Source organism: Neovison vison, chromosome 2, assembly GCF_020171115.1.
Source record: "Neovison vison isolate M4711 chromosome 2, ASM_NN_V1, whole genome shotgun sequence".
Lineage (NCBI taxonomy): Eukaryota > Metazoa > Chordata > Mammalia > Carnivora > Mustelidae > Neogale > Neogale vison.
The window spans coordinates 98,375,295-98,402,521 of record NC_058092.1 but is presented as its reverse complement, the minus strand read 5'-3'; the positions used below and the strand labels follow the sequence as shown (position 1 = coordinate 98,402,521).

General features: G+C 52.5%; 1 protein-coding gene across 1 annotated transcript in view; it reads left to right on the top strand.

Moving 5' to 3' along the window:
• The window catches only part of SYT6 (synaptotagmin 6), a 54,839-nt gene that overhangs the window by 26,175 nt on the left and 1,437 nt on the right, over positions 1–27,227 (top strand). The window contains exons 4-6 of the mRNA XM_044238958.1: positions 16,906–17,026; positions 21,486–21,657; positions 22,857–23,007. Coding sequence (XP_044094893.1) covers positions 16,906–17,026; positions 21,486–21,657; positions 22,857–23,007 — 444 coding nt within the window. The remainder of the gene's footprint in view (positions 1–16,905; positions 17,027–21,485; positions 21,658–22,856; positions 23,008–27,227) is intronic.

Sequence of the window (27,227 nt, the reverse complement as noted above, 5' to 3'; positions counted from 1 at the left end):
CCACGTTCCACCTGTGTTGCCCATGGTTATTTCCTTTTGTTAGCTCTCAGTATTTAGAGAAGTTGCTTTGTGTATGGCCAAGCCACTTTGGAGATGCTGGGAGCCGGGATTAGAGCAGATTGGGGTCTGTACTTGGGTTGGAGCTTTAAAGAGAGTGTGTGGGCAGAACCTGATGGGAGCGGCTAGACCAGAGAGAAAGCCCAGAAGGAAAGAAGGGAACACTCAGGGGGGCAAGAAGGGAGCTACCCTTTCAGCCCCTACTCCCCTGGCAAGTCCTCTCTGGAGCCCCTCCCTCTGAATAAGGTAGCCCCGTCTTTGAGGGGCAGGATGGGGAGAGTTGTTCCTCCCACCCCCTTGAAGAGCACTGGTGGAGGGCTCCTTGTCTAGGGACCTCTTCTTGGTGGAGTCCACGCCTTCCCGGAGTCTTTGACTGACTCACATCTTTAGTGACACAATTGGGACCATGTGCTAAGAACAGTCCAACTTCCAGAGACAAAAACAGCTCTGGGGGCATGGCATGATGCAAACGTGAGAGGCACTGCCCTTCTCCACGAGCTGGGGACAGGCTGGCTTTGGGACTTGAGGCACCTGCTGAAAAATACTTCGCCACATCCCAGAAACCATCTCCATCCAAGTCAATCCCCCAAGGCCCCTGCTGGAGTGACACTCTGAGGAACCCTCCCCACTACTTCAGCTGCAACTAGCCGAAGGTAGGCACGCAGGAGGGAAGGGCCTAGAACAGCTAAGTTTGAGAGCCTCAGGGCAGCAAGGAAGAGGGCTGGGACGGGGAGAATCCTGGAGCCCGCCAGCTGCCCTCCCCAGGCATTTTGAAGGCGGCGGTTAGGGCTCCGAGGTGCATTTTCAGCGGAGAAACCAGGAGACTGAACTTCCTTCTTGCTTCTGGGCCTTTCTGGTAGTTCTAGGGTAAAAAAGAGGCCAGGGGGAAAGGCAAGCAGCAAGTGCCTTTATAATTCCAATTCCTGCTGACAGAGTTTTGTTTTTTTTGTTTTTTTTTTTTTTTAAATATATTAGTAAATCCTATCCAAGACTGGGCAGCCACCCAGCTCTCTTTAGGGAGTGAGTGTTCCCTAAGAGAAAATAATCCCCCACCCCTATTTGGGCACTGTTTACAGAAGAACTCTGGCTGAGCAGTTGTCCCTTCTTGCAGGACATAAGAAGGGTGATGTGCAGCAGAGTCCTGCCACTTCCCGTGTGCCCAGCTGGAGTCAGCCTGGGCCTCCCTGGGCCAGACCCCTGCAGCCTGTCCTGCACATGCGCGTGTGCGCACGTGCACACACACACACACACACACACACACTCTGTCTCTCTCTCTCTGGGTCCCTGACGCAAGCTTGCTTGATTAGCTTTGCATCCCTTCCCTGCTCCCAGGGCTCCGGCTGTCCCGGGTGGGACACTCTTGGTGGCCCTAAGAAATCACATTTAAAAAAGGATAATCTGGGGGACACCTTGTGTCCTAAAGATTATGTAGCTTATTATATACCCGGACAGGTGGTTATCAAAGCCCATGGTGGCTTCTGCTCTAGGTTGTATCTCCCACGGGTTGATAAAAGAGGATAAAGATTACCTCTTGGTTTCACTGGTGAGGAAGCCTAGGATCAGGGAAGGCATCTGTTCAAGGCCAAGCAGTCTGTGAAGGCCCGTCGGTCAGGACCCATAGATGGGCCCACTGGGCAGACATGGAGCCCGCCCTGAGGGATTCTCAGATCAGCCGGACTTGGAGGCCAGAGACCGGAGCATGAATCCTGCCTCTGCTGAGTGGCCTCGGGTGGATCACATTACCTCTCTGTTTCCTCACTGGTAAAACTGAGAAATTACCTGTATTTCACACGGTTGTGATGAGGAGGTATTAGATATCAACGAGAAAGGGCCTTCCTGGGTTCTTACCATAGATTATAGCCCCCGATGCTAACAGCAGGAATACCTAACATGTTTCCAAAGCATCGTCTGAGTTTATTACCTCATTTAACCTCCTGAAACAGTAAGAAATCCCTATTTTGATTTTATGGATGAGGCAAACTGAGGAAATTTTTGGAGTCATGTGGCTGTGAGATGCTAAAACAGAAAACCCAAACAGATCATTGTCTTTAAAGGCTGGATAGCTGTAAGATATTTCCTCCTTTCTTGCCTCAAGGCAGATTATTACAATGTTTCAGATACTTTGGAAAATACGGAAAGCCACACAAAAAAGAAACACTCCTCACCCAAGCCCATTGTCCCAAGGTAACCACCATTACTGTTTTCACGGACTGCAGAGTCTTATTTCTTAGAAAGATCACGTGGATGCAGGGAGAGGCAGGGATGTGCTGGAGACTCAGGAAGTGCGGCTGCATTGGCTCAGTGAGGGATTTCTGGAAGTTTCTGGGGTTAAGTGATTCTGGAAGAATGCTGGGGAAAAGGGCAGGACGTGTGTGGGGAACAGAAGGAAAGAGATGGTTAGGCCTGTAGGTCTGAGGCTCAGGGTAGTCATGACGGGCTCACGGGTCTGGTGGGCCCCAGGCCTACTTCTCACCATAGACTGTGGCCCCTCCTTATCTATTATTAATGAACGCCTTCATTTCCTGAGGTATGAGCAGTAGGAGTGGCTGTGCTAGTCTCCTCTTCCCTTTTGACGAGGCTGACACAAGCCTGGAGGATTCTGGGGAGCCTTACAACGTCACGGTGAACTGCTGGCCTTCCCCTGGGGGACCCCAGTCAGCTCGTCAGTGGGCAGCGCAGCAGGGACAGCTCTAACCGAGGCCTGCCTCCAGGTACGGGAGGTGTGAGGTCTGGTATAGCTCTGTTCCCCCATCAGAGCAGCATCAGGCCCCTCGGCGACACCCATCACAGCTGTGGGAGCCTTCCCACTACGTGGGACTGGGTCCCAGCCAGCAAGCCCCTCTTCACCAGGGTCCAGAACGTAAATGGTGCAAGTGCCCAGGGGCAAGGACCCATCACGTTATTAATAACAATGTTACTGACAGGTCTATTTTATTACCTTTATATGGCACTATGGAATTGACCAGGCTTTTCACACATTGTCTCATTTAATCCTCAACAAGTCTTTAATTCTGCAGATAGAGAAAATAAGCTAAGAGAGACAAAGAGAACCATCTGAAGTCTTGCACAGCAAGTACTAGAAACTGTCATTTATTTTTGTCCGTGACTTTGTGCTGCTCCAAAAAGGATTTAGCTAGCCCACGAGACCTATAATGCGATTAAAGCTAAGTTTAAAATGGCATGCAAATGTTAGGGAAGGGATCCACGCAAGACAGTCCCCTGAAGTTCAGAGAGGCCACCGTACGCGTGCCCTGCCGTCATGCACACAGCTCCCTTTAAGCACTCTAGCTGCGAACGCAAAGAGGGAAACCTAGTCCCGGAATTCTGTGTCCATGAAGTAAATACAGACTGGGTGCTTGGGGAAAACAAAGCTAGTCCTGGTCTTAGCACGGGAGAGAATAATGAACATCACGAGGTCTGTCCAGGGCATGGCCATTGAATTCCAAAACCTTGTTAGCACCCCCCGCCCCCCACCGAGGCCTCAGTTTCTTCATCTGCAATGTGGCGGTAATCGTAAGATCTAGTTCCTAAATTTGTTGTGACAAACGAGAATCTCTTGAAAAGGTTTATGAAAATGAGGAGCTGGGGTAGTGTACGAAAGCACTGTCATGCCTTCCTCAATCAGGACTCCAGAAGTATTAGGGGAAACCCAAACACTGGGTAATGAGTGTAATGAATTTGATCCCTGTGACAGCCTTGCACAAAATCAAGCTGGCTTGGCCTGGTCATTAACAGAGGGTGTGTGGGTTCGAGCCACATGACCCTCCTTTTTCAGTTAAAATCTCTGGTTGCTATCTCTGCGCTTGCTTCCCTATCTGTACAATGTGGGTAAGAATATCTCCTACTCATAAACACGCAGCGTTCTCACGCAGGTGCCCAGTGAGTGTCAGCTGTGAGGAGTTTCTTGAACGTTTTTCCCTGTAGCCCTCCTTAACTGTGGTAGAGGTGGGCAGTCTCTGGAATCTGGGGGGTTCTCGCCCCTCTGCCACCCTTCAATCTCATTTGTTTGTATGTCCCCTGCAATCCTTAACCCTTAACCCTTGCCCTTCATCTAGTAGGTGCTCAATTTATACATGTGGGGTGAAATTGGAAAGTGAGAGGAAGGGGTTCCAAAGTGGTCTAATATCAGGAAACCCCATCTAGCGTCACCTGGGCCACACGGCCCTTCAAAGCCTTGTTTCCCTGGTCTGTAAAATGAGAGAGGATCTTTATTATCTGAGGCCACTTGAGCTCTTACCCTGATTATCACAGAGAGGGGTTTACTCAGGAACTGCTAACTGCAGAAGGTTCAGGAATCCTTTAGAGACCCAGATCCCACCCTCGTCTTTAGGAAGGCACTGGGCTAGAAAAGGGTCGTCAGGCACTCTGCAGGGCCGTGAGCCATGTGGATGGCAGTGAACACAGGCTCTGTCATTTCTCACTGCCTGGCCTGGCCTGGCGGGAAGGAGCCTGGGTCTGCCTATGAACCCGGTGTTTCCACTCCCATGTGGGTCCTCCCCACCTGAGGAAGCGTGGCCTCAGCTGACAGGACAGGAGATGCTCTTTCTGGGGTAGGAGGAGACGCAGGTGGAGGCTGGAAGGGAGGCAGGGGTAAGAAGGAAGCACTGGCTGCTGTTTGGGAGGGCAGGAAGCTCTGGGCAGCAAGGGCCTAGGGCCTGGGGAAGGAGCCCAAGACATGGGGTCATCCATGGGGCAGCTGCCTCCTTAGCAGCAGCCTCAGCAGCCATAGGAACCCGAGGATGCCCAGCCCAGAGGCTGAGGCCAGCCCCTGCCAGGGGGTACGGCCTTGTCTCCGTGCCAGGCTGTGCTCTTCCAGACTCATTCAGTGCCAAGAGGAAGTCCCTCTCAGTGAGGGAAGGAAAGACCTGGAAGAGCTTCTGCTGGGGGGCTCAGGGACCCACTAGCGGTGGCTCTGGGCTGGCGGCAGGCAGGAGCCCGGGCTCTCTGGATTCCCACACCCTCCAAGCTGCCTCCTCGTCTGACCCTCATGTTGCTTTTACCCCTCTCCACTTGATGCCTGGAAGGGAGGGGAGAACCATTAGTGTCACCTGCTCACCAGTGGGAGACATTAGCTGGCTCTGGCAGAACACACGACCTATAATTTTTGGAGGAGTTACAATAATGGAGCTAATTTGGTGTTTCATCATTGCACTCTTGGGTGAGCAGAGAGGGAAGAGAGAGAGGCCTGGGGTCTGGTTTCAAACAAGCAGCCAGTGCAGAGCACTGCGGGCATCTTCTGGGGCCGGGGAGCTGGGCCTCCCCTTCCCTTGGCCGCCTCCCCCACTACTGGCTTCTCCCTCCTGGGATGTGTTGTCAGAATGCTGCTCGAAGAGGGTAGAAGTCAGCTGCCAGAAGCAGCTCTGCGGCAGGACAAAGCAGGAGGGGGGTTGGAAGTTTGCAGAAATGCTCCAAGAGTCTGTCCTGCAGGGGAAAGTGCACACATCATTCAGCCGTTAACCCCCTTTTATGATGAGAAGGTGAGGCCGCCTCTACAATGCTTTCATTTCACAGCCAAGGAAACCGCAGCTCTGGGAGGCACAGTGACTTGCCCGAGATCATTCTGCGGGTTAGTGGCGGGGTTGCGATTAGAACCCAATCCTCCCGGCTCTAAGTTTATCCTAGTGCGGAAGAACCTGGAGGCTGAGAGGACACACAAGATGTCTTCCCTCACCCTGCTTGTTGCAGGTGATGATGGGTGGGGAAGCCCAGGCTGGGAGAGAGGAACGAGGCCTCCTACAAATTGGCATGGCTTCATGTGGGCCCCAAAGCTAGAAGCTGGCTTCTGAGAGCCAGGCTAGAAGGTGTCCTCATGGCCGCCCTCCAACCAGGAACATGCCCAAGGTGGCTTCCCCGCCTTCTTCTCTTGCTGACCCAGATGTCCAGGGGGCACACATGGCCCTTCAGCCTCCCAGGGGGGCTTTGGTTAGCCTGTCCCTAGGCTGCAGGGCCACCACCTGCCCCAGTGGGGCTGGAGAGTAAGAGGTTTATACTCTGCCTGCTTGCTGCGTATGCACCTCAGTAGTTCTCCTGGCCACTGGCAAAGTTTACCTTGTGGTCTCCTCTTCTGTCTCCAGATCAGGGTTTACAGCAGCTTCCCGGGGGGAGACCCCTGAGAATGGCTGATACTCAGGATCAGACGAAGTCAAAGACGTTCAATGACTTTCACAGTCATGCAGTCGGGAAACAGAAGAGCCAGGACTTGAACCCCAGGCTATGCCCCAAACCCTGCACATTCCCCACTTGGGTTGTTTATACTAATTCCCTTGAAGCAGACTAGTGATTTCCTCCCCCTCTGGTGAGATGACAAACCAAGACCCTAGTTTCCCACCAGACCCCCAGTCAAGAGTTCTTTGTTGAATATTCTGGGTCTACATGAGGGCCACTAAAATGCCTGGAAACTGTAGAAGGCCAAAGACACTGAGTTTCTGGGCTTTGGAGAAGAGAAGACAGTGAAAACTGACACAGTCTTCCAGACCCTGAGGGCGTAATGTCTGCATCATAATGCAATCGTAGGCGGGAACTGGGAGGGAAGGGTGTACCTGCCTTGGGATGCCAGGGGGTATGGCCTTGCCTCCATGCCAGGCTGTGCTCTTCCAGGAAGTCCCTCTCAGCGAGGGAAGGAAAGACCTGGACATCAAGGAGAATTTCCTGAGTTCAAAGATAGTGGAATGACTGAGAAAAGTGTGAGATGTTTTTAAATGGGGGCTTCATTGTTGAGTTTAGAAGTCCTGCTTAGAAGCTGGGACTGGATGAGTTGACCGATCACTTGTGATCTCTCGCTGTCTAGAATGTGATTGGAGTGGCCTTGCTTGGATCGGCAAAGATCCCACATCAAGGGCATGAATCTCCAGATATGGCACCTGCACTTCTCTTGGGAAACCCACAGGGACCACAAACCAGCCCCTTACCCAAAACCTAGGGGAGCAAGAAGGTGAAAGTGAGGGAAAATAGCTCCGTTCTGCAGGAGACCAACTTCTCCACCTGAAGGTTTCCCCCTCCCAGTCCCGGTGTCTGCACCCTAGCTCAGGGGGTAGAGACGTGTAGAGAAAGCCTCGGGTCCTTGCTTGGAGACAAGAACTTCTGCCTACCGCCAGTCCAGCTTTCTGCAGGCAGGGTGGAGGGGAGTGAGTGGCGCGTGCACAGTTCCAGAGGATTCTGAGTGACGGGGTGAGGAAGAGCAAAGTCTTCAGTGTCCGCATACAGGAGTCCAAACCCAGGCTCGGCCAATTACTCCGAGAGCTTAGCAAGTTACTTAACCTCTCTGAACCTCAAGATGGCAATGGTCATGGGCTCTTGCAAGGAATGTGATATGAATGCGATGAAGAACATATCTGTCCAGTATCCAAACGCTCCCTATCTGTTAGTCGCCTTCTCTCTTGACTTTGGCTTTGGTCACCAAGAGAAGTAGGTTAAAAGAAGTAAAAGAAAGTTCAAAATCCTGGCCACAGCGTGCATGTGGTTCTGCTAACTGGAAAAGGCGATTGGTTCTGCTAACTGGAAAAGGCAGTGGTGCTCATGCCGGGGGCAGGGAGGGGTGATACTTTGCTTTTCTGGCAAGTTCCAAGTGCTGCCAATGCTGCTGGTCAGGGAAACACCCTTGGAAAACTACTGCAATAGGACTATTTACAGACTAGTGTCAGACATCTTTAAAGCCCTACCCAGGTTTCTTAAACTCTAAATTTGGGACAGGCGCCTTCTTGCTAAAACTTAGCTATCTGGGGGATGCATGGTGCATTGAGGAAAGGTGAAGAGCAAGAGTGAACACGCTGCTCCAGGAAGATCTCGCATGGCTTTGATCCATCAGAACCCTTGTCTGCACCCAACAGAAGGGAAGGGGCCCTTCCATCCTCCTAACTTTTGCTTGGTGCCATTAATACCAAATGACTTGGTCATATTCCATCTCACAGGGATTCTGCTAGGGTCTGATCTACGGTGGCTTCAGAATCCCCTCATTCCCCTTGTGCTGCAAACCGAGGATATCCAAGAATGACCTGGGGAGTTTCTCAGTCATTCACAGCCCACTTTCACAGGTCCTGACTCAGTCTGTCTTGGGCACAGCTCAAGAATCAAGTCTCCTCTTCCCTGGAGGAAAGTCTGGTGTACCTTATGAGGCTCAACCCTGAAGCCATCTAGTTACCCAGGGGGCATCCCCCCTGGACAGACCAGAGACTGAGATTAACCAAGGTCCACTCTTGTCTCCCACCCCCTTCACCACCTTCTTAACCGGGTACATCCCACAAAGCTAAGATGTTCATTCATTCAGTGGTTATTTGCTGAGCATGTGTTATGTACCAGGCACTGTGTTAAGTCCTGGGAATACAGTGGGGAGTGAAATATGGAGCCAGGACTAGGGTCAGGGAAACAAGGTGCCTAGGGGGGACAAGACTGAAGGAGGCCCTCACTCTTGGAGGCATGCATGAACCTGAGAGGGAGGGCCTCCTTCCCTTTTTGCTTCACCCTTGTCCTACTCCTGATGAAGCAAAACTCAGTCCCTGTCCTTCGGGAACACACTGTCCAGAGCAGGGGTGCGGCTTGGGAGGAAGGGGCCTAAAGGGTGAGTGGACACCTGCCATGTGAAGAGCTTGGGGAAAGAATGTTCAGATGGACAGAGCAGAATGTGAGGAGTCCCAGGAGTGGGGAGACCCCGGAACGCTTCAGTTGCTGCGGGAGGGCGAGGGCGGGGACTTGGACACTAATCAGGTAAGGCCCTCCCTGTGGGTGTTGATAAGTGTTTTAGATTCTATTCCAAATGCAAGGGGAAGACACTGGAGGGTTTTAAACAGAGGAGTGGCGTGTTCGAGCTTACAATTTTGCAAGAACACTCAGGCTGCTGTATGGAAAGTGGGACGCGCGAACATGGGAAGCAGAGAGGTCCATTAGGAGGCGGCTGTAAGTGGGCAGGTGAGAGATGGGTTTGCCCTTTGTGTGGTAATGGAGATGGAGAGAAGTGGGCAGGCTTGAGACTGAATTTGGAGGTGGAATTGACAGGGCTTGGTGAGGGACTACATGCAAAGGTGAGAAGAAGGCAGGCATTGACGAGACTGTCGCATTTCTGGCCCGAGCAACTGGGAAGATGCAGGGGTTTTTCCCCCGTTGGGCAAAACAAGGCAGATCGAAGTTCACCTTTGAACATCTGAGAGATCTGAGATTGCTGGGAGACGTCCACATTGAGACGTTGGGTTGGATATATGAGTCTGGAGTCTAGAGGAGAGGTCCGAAAAGGGCCATAAATTTGGGAGTCCTGAGAATGCAAATGGGCATTAACATTATGGATGAGCAGAGAGAGAGAATGGGGGTTTAGAATTCCACAGTGTAGAGGCAGGGATGGGAGGAGGATGGAGCAGGAGCTGGGATGGAGAAGCCAGAGAGGTGGGAGGAGACCCCAGGGCAGGAGAGTCAAGGGCAGGAGCGGCTGCCGAGAGCCTCTTCACACAGCAGCCACACCACGGTGAGACCGAGAGATTCTCGTGTGTCGGAGCAGGAGGGGGTAAAGACCTGAACCCTCAGCTCAGCAAAGAAACGAGGAAGCTAAAGTCCCTGTCACCGGCCATGCGAGCATGTGGCTGTGACGGAGACCAAAGCCCTGCCCACAGGCATCCCCAGGGCACCTGTCTGCAGAAATGCCCCTCAGCTACCCCAGGAGAGAATGGCCCTGGGACCAGGGCATCTTCCCTCCTGCTGAGAGCCCCTGCCCCCACCACCCTGCTTGGGGCAGAGATTAGATCACTCACAGCCAAGATGCCCACCCTCTGGGTGGGGGGCAGGGGGGGGAGGGGAGGACTGAAGGCGGTTTGATAACCACACAGCAGGACACCTGGAGGCTAGAAAGGAAGAACCCATTCTCATTGTTAACTTCATTATTGTGCCATTTATTCCTGTCATGAATGTGATGCCAGTGGAAGACCAGAGCAGAGTCCCTGGCCTCCCATGGACAAGCCCCCATGCGGCAGACTTTCCAGCTTGACCAGACATTGCCTCCATCTCTTCTAGAACTTTCCCAAACTCTACTCTCCTCAAGTTCCTTCCACCCCCTCACAGCCCCTCTCCCTTTCCGCCCACCTTTTAAAAAGTCATTAGGAAGAGATCTGTACCTCCCAGTGTGATTCTGACTCACGGATATTTGCCCAAAAGTAATGGTGCATGTGAAACACTAAACCTCTTTTCGAGGGCAGGTTCATGGAAGAGAGGCTGAGAAAGTTTCCTAAATAAAACCATCTGTTTCCCTGAAGATGTTCAGATACGGCAACATTTGCCTCCCCCTCCCCCCGCCATGTGCTTTAATCTCTCAGGTCCCAGGGACCCAGCTCAGCCTGAGCATCTCACTGACTTCCTCCTGCACGCCCTGCCCCCCCAAAAGCCGGAGGGTCTCCCTCTTTCCCGGGGGCCATCCAGGACTTTCAGGGTCCACGCCACAGGCTGCAGCTGGAGTCCACTGAGTTCATATAAGGCATCTCTCTCCTGCCAGATCATTTATTCACATTGCTGCAAAGCCCTCGGGGCAGAAAGCACTTGAGAGAACAAGCAGGCAGAGATGGAACACAGAACAAATGGAAGCTGCCCTAGCCCCCTGGAGGGAACCCGAGCATCACAGCAGCCTTGTTCGCGTTCCATCTTGGCTACCCCCAGCATTCTCCCCAAAGCCCTAGAAGCTTGGGCCTGAGGAAGGGCAGGGAGGGAGCCAACTCAGCCTCAGTCCCTCCCCGAGCACCCACCCCCCGCTCACAGCAGGAGTCCTGGAAGCTGCTGAGGAGGAGCACGCCCACCCCTGGGATCCAGGGGCGCTGGGCAGGCGGGGTGTCACTCTCTGCTCTCCGCCCCTGCAGCCCCATCATCCAGCGGGTCACTAGAACCTGCTGATCGTTGTCTCAGAAACGTGCTGCCTTTGCTTCAAGGCATTTGTAACACTTGATCTTTCAACTCAGAGGCATTGGGAACCCCAAGTCAGACCGGGGGGGGGGGTGAGCGTAGGCAACCGAAGAGGAGGGAACAGAGCAGCTGGCCTGGAAAGATGAGTGTCGTGCAGGGACATCAGAGGTAGGGACAGATGATTTCAGGCAGTGGCAAGAGCAAGGCAGAAGCATGGACGTGCGGAAGTCCCCACCCTGCATCTCACCTTCTGATCCAGAATCTCTCACATCCCCGCCTCAGCCTGGAATGGCCTCACTCGTTTTCCTCTGCTCGTTTTCCTTTGGCTTAGCTTGCCAAAGACCCTGTTGGAAGCCTACCCTGTAACCCCAGGGCACTTTATTACTCCCTCTTTCGCCCCTTCCCCCTACATCTCACCCAAGCCTGTCTTAAAGCATGGATCACACCAGCAGATTTCTTCTATGCTTTCTCTTCCCTGTCCCTGCCCCAGGACTGGGAGATCTTTATAATATTTGCAAAGATGGAAGTAATAATTTTAATAGCAGCGAACAGTCACTGAGAGCCTGCTCTGAGCCCAGCACTACGCCAAGCACTCTACACAGATGACGTCATTGAATCCTAACAACAACCTTAAGAGGTGGCTGCTGTGTTATTAGCCCCATTTTACAGATTAAGAAACCAACACTGGGAAAGTCAGTTGCACTGCTCATTAACATCACAGCTGGAGCTTGGATCGCCCCCCACCCCTGTCCCCCACCTCCCGCCCTGAGCTGACTGAGCCCCATTCCATACTCTCAGCCTTTCTCTCATCAGCCAGTACTTACTGAGCATTTACTGTGGATCAGGCCCTGGACTGGGTGCGACAGAGACCCCCATCTCTGCCCTCAAAGCGCCCACGATCTAAGACAAACTGAGCATTTGTCACAGAATCTGCATGAGCGATAGGAAAGTTAGGGTGGTGGCCTGGGCTACGGAAGAGGAGGTCTGGGGTACTTTGGGGGCAGAGGAAAGGGCCCAGCCCCAAGAGCTAGCCAGCCTCCACCTCCGACTCAGCTCTACCCCGATTCCAAGCCGCAGGCCTTCACAGAGGGATTGCTCCCTGGATGTTTTTCTACCTATTGGAGGCAAGTGGCTTCCACCCCGTCTCTCTTGCAGGCCGCCCTGCCCTGGGGTAGCTTAGCCGCACTTCCTACCCTGTGCTTCAGAGATCCTTTTCGGTCTCTTGTGGCCTTCCTAAAAGTGTAGCAGATACTTCTCTGCCGATGATGAGAGATTCCGACAGGCCACTTAATGATTAAGAGACAAGCGTTCTCTAAGAGATGGGGAAGCATGGCTCTTACTTCGCTTATCCTGGATTCCCAAGACAGACCCGGAGCATGGATGCCACTCACTGCCTATTTGGGAGGAAGAGAAGGTGGCTAGCACCGGAAAAGACTAAAACACTTGGGGGTAGTGGGGACCGAAGGAATGAGAGCGTTTGGATTTCAAGGCGAAGTTGCTAGATTCCTTGAGGCAGGTTATAGACAACAGTCAGGCAGAGGGTGGTCTCCTCTGGTGATGTTGATCGTAGGATTTCCAGTGTGGATCCTTGGTTTTTATGGCTGGCAGGGAGGGACTAGAATGTTTAGGACGATCCTCTCATGTTACAGAGATGTGAAAGGACGAGCCCAAGTTCTCGTGGCTGATTGGTGGCTGAAGGATTCGTGGCTGATTGGTGGCTCCTGACTTGTGGTTCACTGTTTTTTTCCTGGGCAGCCCCCAGAGAGGAATTCTCTTCTGTGCTTGGGGCTCTGTGAGCGCATCAAAGAGGAGGAGACTGTTGCAGACAGCCTACCGGCCAACCCACAAGAGCAGTGGTGTGCCATGGAGGGACCCTTCAGAATCTTGCGGCTCTCTGCCCTCTCCAAACTCTAGCCAGGACTGAGAGCCAGTGCTCCTGGACCCCCATCCACCCCCTTCAGCCTGCAGGTTAGCAGCTGAGAGGGCCAAGTTGGTTTCTGCCAAGTTCTGGACAGCAGTGACCTCTCCATCACTGGGGAGCTCATTTCCAATCAGGGGCCCTAAGGCGGCCTCCCCTGACAGCCAGTGAAGATGAAAGCAATAATGTGCGGGCTGTTCTGCAGCCCCTGGTCACCCTGGTTTTATTAAAGCCAAAGTCTCAGGCATCATTAATGAGCATAAAGGACTGGCAAGGAGTATAGGATCTGGGGCTGAAACCTCCTAAGAGAGGGGGTGGGGCAGAGCAAGGATCTGGCAAGGCCACCCAAGGGGCCGAGCTGGGGCCCAGCTTCCCAGAGAGGAGGTGACTGCCAGGAGATGCTGACTCTGTGTTTGCTTAGCCCCCCCATCCCTCTCTTTACTCAAAAGTAACCTCTTTATTTTCCTTTATCAAACAGGCCAGTCCTCTGCTGCCTGTATGGGCAGGGGAACAACACCCCCCTCCGTCCATTGAGCCAAGGGCATCCAACTTGCGGTCGGGCTCCGTGAGGCCCAGTCACCCACGGCAGAAGGTCCTGGGTCCAGCTGCATGCCCCTTCGCTCCTGTTGTCTCTCTGCCTGCAAGTCATGGGGGCAGATTTTGGCTTGTTTTCTTTACTGTGCATGAAGAAAGGAGTTCACAGTCAGAAGCAGGGACCACCATGGGGGTAGGGAGCCCCATACCACGCCATAGACTCAGCACCCCTGTGCTGCCCAGATGCCACTGTCCTGTCAAGAAAAGAGGGGGCCCTGCTGGGCTGGTGCTCCCCTGGAGGGAGCCATCCTTGAGAGCAGTGCAGAGAGCTGCACATGATTCCCCCACACCCCAAGCCAGTCTCCCGAGTCCAAAGCAAATCAGCTCGGACTCCCCCAGATAAGACAGCCCTTGAAAGGGCCACTCTGCATCGTAGGGGGACAGTGGCAGGGAAATCAGCCCCTTCAGAAGGGGCCACTGACATTGAGAAGCACTCCTTCCAGGGCTCTCCTGGCTAAGATAGGGCCTTGTGTTTCAGTTTGCGTTCATGGAGCTCCACTCACACGTGGCCACTTCTGAAGCAGGGGTCGGTGTAAAGCAAAGCTAGACCCAAAGGGGCCTCCAGTCACCAGAGGTTAGTGGGCGGGCACGGGGGCAGCAGAGGGGGGGACTTGGTAACACCGTGACTCAGGGGCAGAAGGTGCAGCCAGGGTGGGGGGGGTGAGGTGCTCTCCGTGGGCTGGACCCTGGGTGAGGACCCCTGCAAGATGCATAGCATTGCCTGTGCCAGGACAAGAGGAGAAACATTCTGGCAAAAGGGACCGAAGCTCCACCAGTCTTGTGGAATGGAGGGTTGGTGTAGAGGAGTAGAGAGGAAGTGAGGTGAGGAAGTAAGATGGGACCCTCAATGCAAGCTAAGACGCAAGCTTCTTGATTCCAGAAGCCGAACAGGGGGAGCCCCGGAGGGTATTTGAGCAGCAGCCTGGATCCGTAAAAACTGGCACCAGAGCACTCACTAGTCACGCAAGTGGCTTAACTTGGGCAAGCTACTTAACTTCACCAAACAGTCCTTTTCTCCTGTTTGCGGTGGGGATAAGAGCACCTACCTTGGGGGGCTGTAGTAAGACTCACTGAGATGATTTGGCAAAAGACTTGGCATATGGCAGACACATGACTGAGTCTGAAAGGTTTCTCTAGCTTAGGGTAGGAATGAACCTACGAGGCTTATGAGGGAAATAAAGGGAGCTGGGGGCCCCCCTCATGCCTCAGTGCCTTGGTCAGAGGTAGAACTTCCAGCCAGTTGCACCAGGGACCTGCTACATGAGGGGAAGGTTGCATTTCCTCAACACCATGTCACAGGGCCATTTCCTTTGTCTCCCTCCTTGGACTAGGGGACTAGGGGGACAGGAGACACACCTGTCTTAGCCAGGTGGCCCTTTCAAGGCCCTATCTTAGCCAGGAGAGCCCTGGAAGGAGTGCTTCTCAATGTCAGGGAGATGGGGACCCTGACACCTTTTTCGAACTGTACACCCCCCAAGACCGTGTGTGTGCTGAGGGGGGACTCTATCTCCACAGAGCATGGAGCCAAGTGCTAGAGGAGCCAGGGTCCCCTTGAGGTGCTCCCTGGGTGAGCCCGACGGTGCTCCAAGATAAAGTGAGTGGGAGGAGTGCCCTCCTAAGAGTCGGGAGTCCAGCTGCGTCTCCCACCAGCGGTGTAAGCCTGGGCAGAGCTTTGAGACCTGTGTTGGAACACTGAGGTCTTCAGCCTGTAAAGTGGAAGGAATAAGGACACTTCCTGCCTCACAGAGTTGCTGTGCACATGAGAGTTCATGGCTGTGGGTGTCAGCTCGCTGGCTCTGCACTGCTGTGGGGTTCTGTGTGCTGGAGGGGTTCCCACCTCTAAGGAGTGTACCTCTACGGGCTGCCCCCCCAGCCCCACTCCTGGGACGCTGGGGGGTTCCCCTTCTGCTGCTCTGGGATTCAACGGTGGAGACAAATAAAAAGACCAAGGCTGAGTCTTGCGCTAGAGCGAGGGTGGGCACCCATCCTGCCTAGAGGAGAGCCCTGGGACCATATGCTCTGGAAGGCGGTGAGAGGCTTGGATTCATCTCTAGCTGGGGCCAGGTGTCAGGTGTTTCTAGGAGTCCTGAACAAGGGGGGTTCTTCATGAGAAGAAGGGACAGAAACCTTGGTGTCACCCTTGACTGCTCTCTTTCTCACACTTTGCCTCCTCAGGGAGGCCTGCCCTGGCCAACCCGTCTAAAATTCAAACAACGATGGCCTCCCCTACGAGCATGACACATCCCCCTTCCCTGCCTTACATTTTTCTCCTCGATACTTTTCACCGTCTAACTTTTTACCTTTTTTCTTGTCCTTTGCCTGAATAAAATGTAAGCTCCGCAGGGCAGTTGGGGCGGGGGTGGGGGGGAGGATTGTGTATTTTGTTTTTTTCCCGTATCTCTAGCACACAGAACAACTCTGGCACAGAGCAGGCGCTCAGTGAACATTTGTTGATTGACTGAATGAATGAATTAGTGAGCGGATGGCCCCATCTGAAATCAGAGCCCCTCCAAACCCTGCCCTCCTCCTTCACCCAGGGTTGGGGGCCAGGGAGGGGTGCACCAGACCAGCCTCAGAGCCTGGGGGTAGTTTTGGCAACAACAGCATCCTCCTCCATCAAGTGGGGAGCAGGGAGAAGAAGCAGTCCAGCCAAGTGCTGTTTCACTGGACAGACAGACATTCTTCTTACCCTCTTTGAAGTTTACTGAGAAACTTCCTAGGATTGGGTGCCCCTGGGGGCAGGAGGTGCTATATTCCCTGCCGGGTCATATTCGAGGGATGATCACATTTGAGGGAAAAGGACAAGGTGGATCCGAGGCCTGGCACAGACCCGGGATGGGGAGTGTACATTTCCTTGCTAGGCAGCATGGCCTGAGCAAGGTCACGATCCTTTGTGCTTTCGTGCCGAGGCCTGGAGGTTAGAGTGCTGGGTGGTTCTCCGGAGAGGTGGGGAAGCTGTTGGGCAGAGGGACTGGTGAGGGACAACTGAGCCTGGGGGCTGGCGGCAGACCTGCAAGGAGAGAGCCCCGGCTGGCCGGAGTGTGTCTTGTGTGGGACACTGTCATGCCCACAGCCAGGCAGGGCCTGGGGTGTGGAGTCAAAGGGGACCAGTGGCTGAGAAGGGCAAACTGGAGGGGAATAGGACTGGGCCACTCCGGGGCTGCTGGTCTGGAGGCTGCAGCCAAGGACCAATGGAGTGCAGGGCAGGACCCAGCAGGATGGCGAGGACTGGGACCAGCATCTGAGCAGAGTTGAGAAGGAACAATGCACAGGGCAGATTCAACTGAAGAGGAACATCATTCTCATTGTCTTTTATTCCCAGTTACTCCCAGCATGGAGGCCAGACCCTCAGGTCCAAAAGACAAGGCACTCTGCCTCAAAGAGCCTTCTCCTAGGTCCCAGAGTGGCCCTCAGCAGCGGCCCTGGGAGCCGTGTTCCGCTCATGTGCCCTCTTGTCTGCTTTTTTGCAGGAAAGCGTGGATCTGGGAGAGATCATGTTCTCCCTGTGCTACCTGCCAACAGCAGGCCGGCTCACCCTCACAGTGATCAAATGTCGGAACCTCAAGGCAATGGACATCACAGGCTACTCAGGTACCTCTTCTCCCCAAGTGGCCTGCCAATTGACATTAGCTCCTCCTGTCATTTTCCCGCAAAGGAGAGAGAATAAGAAATAAACACATAGGGGAAAACATACAAAACAAAACAAAACAAAAAACAAAACAAACACAAATACAAAAAAAAAAAAACGGGAAATTCTTTCTAGTTACATGAGGCCCCAGGACTTTCAAGGGTTTTGTCAAGTTTGAGCGTGCAAATGTTTGTAGGTCCGCATGGACCTGCGGCAGCCCCACAGATCTAGTCAAGGGGGCAAAGCCCCTGCAAAGCCAAGTGTATTTATATCTGAGTTTTTTCTGCAGGGCTCGTGGCCCCAGCCCCTGCACCAGGATTACTGTTAGGTACAGAATAAGTCCCATTCTAGCAACTGAGGACATGCTTGATTGGGGGCCACTGCAGAGACTGATCCTTTCTGTGATTCTGTAAGTCGTGATCCTTTCCATCATTCTTTAAGTCGTTGTCAGAGGAAGAATCGGAGTTTTGATTCAACAGAGGCATTGTTTGAGTCCCAGGAGCCTCCTTCCCCCTGTCGGCTCACATTAGCCCGAGAAATATCCCAAAGAGCAGACATGCAGAACAGCCTGGGCTGTGCTCAGAGTTGCAAATGTAGGGAAAGGCTTGTTTCCCTAGACCCATCACCCAAGGGGCTCTTCTGATGAAACAGATGTGCAGTGTCACTCCAGAGGTGCCGGTTTCCTTTTATTCATTCATTATTTATTTTCCTCGAAAACCCCTTAGTATCAGCACAGTGACTATAAAGAGGGGATGGTCCAGCTGCAAACCTCCGGGCCCATGTATGACCTGGTGTAGCTGGAAGAAGATGAGGTATTAGACCTTGAAAAATTAGGTTTTGGGGAAAGGTAGTTGGAAAACGCTGAGGTAATGTGTGTCTGCTGCCGCTTTGACTCCCTCGGAGCTTTTGCTCCCAGCCCCCCATCTCTGAGCAGCGCTTGTGTCTTCCAGGCCGAAAGCTCCCCAAGGTAGCGTCCACCCTAATGCTCCTTCTGCTGGAGCTCCCACTGCACTTCGGGGAGGATGCCGGGAAGGGCTTAAAGAGCCTCTCCCGACGTGTGCAAAGCTCTCAGGCCCCACCAAGTCGGCGTCCTCCAAAAATATAGCCAATGTAGATTTCATTTCAATATCAAAATAAGTGCATGCTGGGGACAGAAATTTGCTGAGGACTGTCAAGGCTGCTGAGGGAAATAGGATTTTGCTGCCTAAGTCCCCACACTATCTTCTCTGGTGTAATTAAATGGATGTGCTAGAGAGAGAGCTTACGGCAAAGCCACTGAGGTAATCGTAACGGCCGTTCCACATCAGAGGGTTGGGGGGAGAGATTTTTCTCACGCTAAATTCTAATCTTCCTCTTGCAATTGACCCTCTTTTCTACCTGGGTTTGGAATCTGCTGTTAAATCTCAGTTTGATTCTGAAAATTCAGGGGTCCTCTTTTTGTCAGGGATTTCTGCCTGTTTGGTTCACAGATGTAAGCAAGTGTCTGGAACAGAGCATGCAACACACTAGGCTTTGGATAAATATATTTTGAATGAATGAATGAATGAATAGTGCAAGGAGCCTTGTCAGAGGGTGAAACAATGGGGCATGTGTGCCGGGGGCCTCTCAAACGGGATCTCTTATTTTTGAGGATGAGTCTGAGGTTGCCGTCGGTCCAGACTTGCTTGGATCTTGGGCTAAAGCAGGGAGTGAGTGGAGCTCACTGTCTGTTCTTGATTTCTATGACATTGACCACCAAACCTGAGGGTCTACCTAGTCTCCTTGATTTTACTAGTCCTGAGTCAATTCTCTAAGCCCATCCACTAGAATGATCACAAAATAATAATAAGGATCAGGACACCGCAAAAGGGTGGTGAGCAACAGCACCCATCTTTCCCACATCTGGTCTTTACTGATTTGAGTCTAGTGGTTTAAAATGTAAACTTTTGAGTCAGACAATCTAGGTTCAAATCTGAGGCAAGTTCCTGAATCTCTCCAGCCTCCATCTCCCTATCTGTAAAAGGGGATGATGATGATAGATATTCTATAGCATTGGTGGGAAACTTAAAAGACACAAGGTACTGGGGCACCTGGGTGGCTCAGTGGGTTAAGCCTCTGCCTTCGGCTCAGGTCATGATCCCAGGGTCCTGGGATCGAGCCCCGCATCGGGCTCTCTGCTCTGCAGGGAGCCTGCTTCCTCCTCTCTCTCTGCCTGCCTCTCTGCCTACTTGTGATCTCTGTCAGAAAAATAAAGAAAAAATCTTAAAAAAAAAAAAAAAAGACACAAGGTACATAAATCTCAGCACAGTGCCTGGCACATACTGAATGCTAGACTGTAATGGTTCCCGTGACAATGGGGTGAAAGGTACGGCCAGGCTTTGTGCCCCCTCCCTCAGCTGCATGGACCATCATAGGCTCTGAGAGAGCAAACAACCTCCAAGGTCTTACAGAGACAGCATTCCGCTGGAAGCCACATACTTTTTGGCCCCAGAGAATGCTAAGGAACAGTCATCCCTCTGCTTAGCCTCTTGGACAATCACGAGATTGATGGTCTCTCCAAGGGAGCTACACCCACTGAGTTTTATAAATGGATATGCCTCGTAGGAGTGAACAGAGGTGGGGGGAAGGAAGCTGAGACTCTCCCAGTTGGTGATAAGCCAGCTATCTGCCTAGTGGCCTCTGGGACAGTTGGCTCTGGCATATTTTTTCCAAGCTAGGTGGTATGGGACACCGCTGGGCTGTGGGAATGCATGGGAATGGGCATGGCAAGGGCTAGGAAAGCACTCGGGCAGCCTCAAGCCTGAAGACGCTTTCCAAGGCACTGTCCACTTTACGGAGTGTAGACGTTGCCGTGTTAGTGATGGGTCTTGTAACAAGCTTTCTCCACCTGACTGCTCGGACCTCTACCCTGCCCTGGGCATATCCATAGAGAATAGAGCCCTCCAACATCAGAACACTGTCTCACAGAGGTTCTAGGAACCCCACCTTCCTTTTTACTGACAACACCCCCGAGAGCAGGGCCTTCCAAATGGGTCATTGGAAACAGCAGGTCGATTAAACACCACTGTTTAATCACAGTCTTGCCAGCTCCCTCGTAAACCTGAGTGCCCCCATGGTTAAGGCATAGCTGCCCTGTCATGTTAGTTAGTCCACAGCTCCTCTGGGTGTCTGCAGCAATGCCTTCAAGGCTTGGTGTCTCCACTCACATGTCATAGTTCTCTCTAGCTTCCCCAGAGCTGGGTGCCTCAGCTGCCCTGTGATCGATGTCCAGGGAGCGTGAGGGCCTGGCAGGTGCTCAGCGGCCAGGAGATAGAACCATGTGCCTGGGCCTCAAGGTTCCAGGCAGCAGCCACTTGGCCCACAACCCCCTCCCCCCCGGCCCCCACCGCCCCCATGGCTTCCCAGGAACCCTGGCTCCTAGGCAAGAAGGTGTCTCAGTATATCAGCATCTCAGAAGCTGTTATTACCTGTGAGTCGCTCTCCCATTTCTTGAGCTGTGACGCATAAGTAACAATTATGATGGTGCCTGAGACACCTGTGCTATGAGCTACAATAGGTGTCCCTTCACTCAGATGAGTGGGAAATTTTAGGGTAGAAGGGTGACCATGAAACATGTATTCAGAAAGCTAAAGAAGGGACAGGGAGGGGGGCATGTGGAGGCTCAGTAAAAAGCTATCTCCTCTGGCAATGGAGAGGATCCAAGGTCCCACTGGGCAGTGAAATGTCACGGGGCTGCCCTGAATCTCAGGAACCCGCCTTACTCTGGGCCCCAGCACAGCTCCGTCCTCCTCCTCTGCCCCAAAGTGGGCAGGAAACGGCTTCCGGGGAAGCAGAGAGCAGGGTCCTTCTTGATGCCAGCTGGAAATGAGCTTGCTGGGACAATGAGACCCATAATTCTCTTGTCAGGTGGGAGGACACAACAGCATTGCGACTGTCACCATGCCTTTACTCTGACAGCTGCGACTCCTTGGGTGTCATCGACTTCTGTTTTTACCCCCTCCCCTTATCCTTTGGTTAATAATGCTGATGAACCCCCAGAGGAAAGGACTCCAAGCAGGTGAAAGGAAGGGTGCCTTTGTTCAGCTTCGCCACCCTTCGGAGCCAGCTGGCCATCATGGAGCTGGGAGGTGGGGCCGTGAACCGCATCCCCACAGGCAGGTGTCCTGTCTGATTTGAGGCCAACTTCACCATTGGTGAAAGTCCATTAGGCGTTCTCCCAATAATCCTGAGGTTGCTAAAGACTCTGTGTTTTATGAAGCACGAAGTGTCCTCAGAGACAGGTGCGCTGCATAAATACAAGGTGGTTTAATTATCCTAACAACCCATTGGTACCATCCGATGAGCAACAGTAGGTCCATGGCTTCCATCCCTCTGCTGCAAATGATGTTCCAGGACATCTGGTTAACATGCTCCCTTCCCTTACCATCACTCCCACTGGTGCAGATCCATATGTCAAAGTGTCCCTGCTTTGTGACGGGCGGAGACTGAAGAAGAAGAAAACGACCATAAAGAAAAACACTCTAAATCCTGTCTACAATGAAGCCATCATCTTTGATATCCCCCCCGAGAACATGGATCAAGTCAGTCTGCTCATCTCGGTTATGGATTATGATCGGTAGGTGAGGGTCCCGGAGGGCCAAGGTTTCCTGCCTCTTTCCACGCCAGGGCAGTGCTGGGTTTCAGGAGCCCATTGGCCTCAAGTCTGGGTCTACCCAAGAAGGGTGCAGAAGTTTGAGGAAGAGCCTGGATTCCCTTGAGCAGAAGCTCATGCTTTGATTCCCAGCAGGCCCATTTCCACCCATCAGTTTCCCTGAATGCGCTCCTGCTGATTCCTTTTCCTCCATCTGGCACCAAGTCCGAGCACCTCTCCTCTCCATTTCTTATGCTACTACCGTTCCCCCTGACGGACAGCTGTGCAGCCTCCCAGCAGACGGCCTCCATCACTCCCTGACTCAAGTCAGCCAGTGCACCGGAGGCTCGCCTTCCTTAAAAACCACTTTCTTCAGAACCCTCTGTGGTTCCTGTTAATCCAGGCCCTTCCCCTGGTTTCTCAAGACCTTCCAGAATCTGGACCCAGCATCATCATCCAACTTCATTTCCCCTTCCTTGCATGGATTTTTTCTCTTACACTTACCCAAATCCTCTCTTCCATCAAGGCTGGCTCAAAAATGTTTCCCAACACCCCCCGCCCCCAAACCTCTGCCCCGAGCTACCATGACTCCTCTCCCGTTCACTCCAGCTGAAGGAGGGGAAATTAAAAACAAAACAAAACAAAACAAAAAAACAAAAACCCCACAAAACAAACATGCAGTAAAGCCTTCATCTAGGATTTTTAGCACACAAGTTCTCGGGCATACTAGGTACTCGCTGAACATATTTGCGTGAAGACTGATATTCTTGCTGAGTGAGTAAATCACATTCTAACCACTGGGGGTATGGAGAAATGGTGCTTAGAGCAGGGTGATTTATATCCAAATGCCGATGTCTCGAGCGAGGGTGTGATGTGCTAGCTGAGTCAAAGAAGAGAAAAGACTGAAATTCTCCTGTTCCCTAAAGTCAGGCCATCTGCCCACCATTTCCTGAGATCCCAAAGGCGTTTATAACCTTTTTCTCATCTGTCTGAGTCAATGTCCACCCAAGGAGGCTGGGCAAAGCTTCACTGCCGCTGGTAGTCCGAGAGAGGCCTTGCCAAGCAGCTATTTCCAGAGCTCAGCACTCTGAGTTAGCCCCGCCAGGCAGAATCCCAGACCCCTGGACTTCCCTTTCTGGTAGCATGTCCAGACACCAGCTCCAGGCCCTTTGTTTCTCCCCCAGAGTGGGCCACAATGAGATCATAGGAGTCTGCCGTGTGGGGATCAATGCTGAGGGCCTGGGCCGGGACCACTGGAACGAGATGCTGGCATACCCGCGGAAGCCCATCGCACACTGGCACTCCTTGGTGGAGGTAAAGAAATCCTTCAAAGAGGTGGGTGAGGTCGTGCTCGGCCCTTGGCATGTTTGCTGCATGGCCACGCGGGCTGGAGAATGGCAGTCGGCGCTGTGTGACCTCGCCTGCGCTGCTCCTTCCCGGGGTGCGCGGAAGCGGCAGGAAGGAGGTGGAGAAGGGTGGGGGGAGCTGCCTGACAGAAAGCCTCTGATGCTGAGTAGATTGAAAGTGACACTGAGTCCTAAATGGAAAATTAAAACCGGGAGGAAGCCCTCCCAGCGGCTCCCCGGTGCCAGGCCCGGAATGCTTTCACAGAGCCCCAGGGCCAACTCGGTCCTCTGGGAGAAAGCCCCACGAGGGTGAGCTCAGAACTTGGCAAGAAATTCTACCCTTGTTGAATCACTATGTTCCCTGAGGCTCTAGCCAGGCTGTCCTCAGGCAGTCTTCATGGCCTCCATGGGGATGGCCAGAGACGAGATCCTGCTGCCGTGAAAGCTGGTTCTCCCGCGGCTGGAGAGAGCATGGCTTCCAGGCGTCACGCTATCTGACGGGATCCTAACAGGGATGGAACATGTGGAGCACTACCCAGGAGTCCTGTGCCTTGGGCTCCAAACTCGGCCCCTTCAGACTTGCTGTATAATCTCCAGACAGTCATTTCTCTCAGTGGCAAAAGAAAATGTCCCTTCCCGTGATCTTTACAGCCGGCTCCCCCTTCACCAAACTGCACCAGTGTAAGATCCTGCGAATTATCATCCTGGTGGCTCCCAGGCCTGCTTTTTCTCAAAGGGTTGGGATGTGGGGGTAGCCAGGTGAGCCTGAAACCTCATTTTGAGGATCTCATACCCCAATCCATACCCTAAAAAGATAGGTGATTGTTTGTTCATCCCAGGCTTCAAGCCTAGGAAGTCCAGAGGTTAAAATGGGAAAATCGACTAATAAACAAAATAAATAAAGCTTTAACTCTTACACCAACCACATGGCCCCTCAGCTTAAAAGCAGTCACCTTAAAAACAGAGGACTGTGGACCTTTGAACAGCATAGTTCAAATGGTGCGGGTCCATGTGTGTATGGATTTTTTTTTTTTTAAATAAATACAGAACAACACTGTAAATGTGTTTTTTCTCCCTTACAACTTTCTTAATGACATTTTCTTTTCTCTCACTTTATTGTAAGAATATAGTATAGACTTCCTATAACACAGAAAGTATGTGTTCATGGACTGCTGATGTTATCAGTAAGGCTTCTGGCCAACAGTAGGTGATGAGTAGTTAAGTTTTGGAGGAGTCAAAGTCATAGCAGATCTTTGACTGTGTGGAGGGTCAGTGCCCCTAATCCCAGTGTTGTTCAAGGGTTAACTGTAATCCCTTCTTCTGGCTCTGGGACATGGGAAAGGCACAAGCAGCAAAGCCAGAGGACCTGGCAGCTCTGCCTTCTCTTCTCGGTGTGGCCAGGCCTGTCTCTCCCTGCTTGCAGCGGTGTGAGTGGTCTTAGGAGAAACTGAGGGCTCTGAGGGAGAGAGGGCTCTGGGAGCCAGGCTAACTGATTTACCTACTGTGGTAGGCATGTCTTTGGGGCGAGCATGGAGAAGTAAGGCATCCACACAAAGTTCCTGTTCACCGGAAGGCTCCTGGTTCTGTCTTGGGGTTGCCTTGATTCACAGTGGTGAAGCTTGGATGACAGAGACCTGTCCTTCAGCTCTCCAGCTCCCTTTCCCCAAGGGAGCCTCTGTCCCCTCTTAGGCAGAAGACTCCCTACAGGGTGTAGGTGAGGCACCCACGACCACCCTCCGACTCCACAGGAGGCAGCTCCTGGAAGGAACCGAAGATGACCTGGGGTCCACACCCTGTGCCTCACTGAACGCAGGCCTGATTCAGTCAATGAAGGGTGCCCCTCCCCCCTCTTAAATCCCTTGGAGATATTTAAGAGTAGAATAAGCATACCAAAATGTTCAGAGTGATTTAGGGGCAGGGACATGTAAGCTGATGGGCTGTAGGGCTTTAGGCAACTCATTGTCCCCCCTCTCCAGTTTCTTGGTTGGTGAATGAGGGGGTCGGCTCCTGTCATCTCTGCTTTTCTAGGAAACCCTGACCCTAAGTGATGGGGGATAGAACCAGTGAGTACTCCCATGGCACCAGCTCAGAAAGATAATCATCCCCATGTGACTGGGCTGCCCTGTCCGCACAAACTGAAGCTAACGGCCTTGTGGTGGCTGGAGTTGGGGGTGTGGGCAGGGAGGCCAGAAGGTGCCGGCCCTTGGTTCCAGAATCACTCTACGGTGAATACAACCTAATTAAGCCAAATAATTGATTCCGAGTCCCATTCCTTTGAAAACTCTGACTCACCAGTCCAGACTACAAAAGAAAGAAAGATAAAGTAGAATCAAGCCCTTGAAAATGAATATTTGATGAGACAGTAAAGGGAAAGTAACAGTATATGGAAAACGAAAAGAGAATAAATTGATTTATATCCTTTGGGTTTACTTTTTTCTTGACCTCGCACACCAAGCTCCCGAGCCCGCCCCTCCCCCTCTCATTATCCTACCATTTTGTGCTCAGCGGATCATTTCTCTGTATGAAGAAGCTGAAAATGACATTCATCTTGGCAACCTAGGATTTCACCTACACTTTTAGCACCCACAATTTGAGTATCTTTATAAAACTGCATTTAAAACCCTACCAGGCAGATAGGAAGTAAACCCTCTTTGGGCTCAAGTGATGCTTTGCACTCGAACACCTCCCCCCTCAATCACCCTTAAAGCTCTCATCTTGCCTCCCTGGTTAAGTTCTGGACATTGAACAAGAGACTTGCTCCTGGAACATGCTTCTCCCATTCATAGCCTATATACAGAAGTCTCACTCTCCCGCTCCCAGGAAGATCTATAAAGTACTCACATCTATAAAGTACTCTCTATTTAGATTGTACCTTCCTTCGAGAAGTTTCGAGTGCCGTGATCATTTCTTTTTTACAGAGGGCACCCTACTTGCCCACTTGTTTAGGGTTTTAAAATAAGGTTGAGTGGAACAAACGAACTGAAAAGGCATTTTCCCCTGCTGGGATGTTTTCAGTGGGTAGAAATGTATTAAGCCCCAGCGAGCGTCCTTCCCTGGTGGCAGCGGTGGCAGTGGTCCCCTTCCCTCCAGGCACTGCTGCCTGGTGCTGCGTGTCACTGCTCTTTCCGCACACAGAGCCAAGGCTGATCAGCAGCCTTCTCCAAGGTGTTCTATCATGAAGGGCCAAGTGGAGATCAGCTTCCAGAGATTTCAGATCTGTCTGAGCGTGACCCCATTGCAGAACAACAAAAGGTCTTAAGGAACACAGGCGTCCTGGCACAATCACCTTCCCAGGCACCAGGGGAGGGAGGCCAGTCTTTTTGACTTAAGAGCCACCATGCTAAGCCCGCGGGAGTCCTTCACCTTCCCGTTGTCCCCGAACCCCATCTCCTTCCTCTGTTTGTCTTCACAGAAACAGTCAGGGGCTGGCAGGGAAGCCAGCGTGCCTTCTGCATGTGTCCTGGATGGACAGTTACGCTCCGCGTGACTTGGGCTATTATAAGGAAAAAAAAAAGGTACCCTGTGTGGCCACTTCGCTTTTTCTCCTCTGCATTGGCCTATCAATCAGATTGTTTAAGATTGTTTAAGTGGCATGCTTGACCAGGGGAGAAGCCAGGAATCACTGTGTAACTTGCAGCGGCCCTAAAGGCTGGCACAGAGAAAGTAGATCCCCTAGGACAGAGGTGTGTTAGAGGAGAGCATTGGTGACCGTCTTGTGTCGCCTTCTGGTTAAGAGGCACTTGAGTCAGAAGTCACCATGGGCTCAACAACCAGGCACTTATTTATTTAAAATATTTCACCAGGGAAACCCTCGGTTGTGATTTCATTCACGTGGACGCTGCAAGCATCCAGAGAGACTGTCACCTGGAGTTAGGAGTAAGTACCCGGTGTGGCCCCTAAGATGTTAGGTTTCCTCTTGCCCCGTGCATCTCCTTCTCCTCCGGCTGTGGCTGGACCGAAGCTGGCAGCAGGAGGGAGTGGAGGGAGCATCGAGCTGGGAGTTAAGAGACCTGGTTTCACCTGCTGGCTCCGCCCCTAACTAGTGGTGTCTTGACTTCTTTGTGTCTTGGTTTTGTTATACACGAGAACTGGACAGTTGCGTGGAGGGCGCCCTGGGCCTGCCCCTAGGTCGGGCATGCTAAGATTGCTCAGGTCTAGAGCACATAGTGGTGGTCCTCCTCCGTACCCGATGGCCCAGCATGGGGTTAG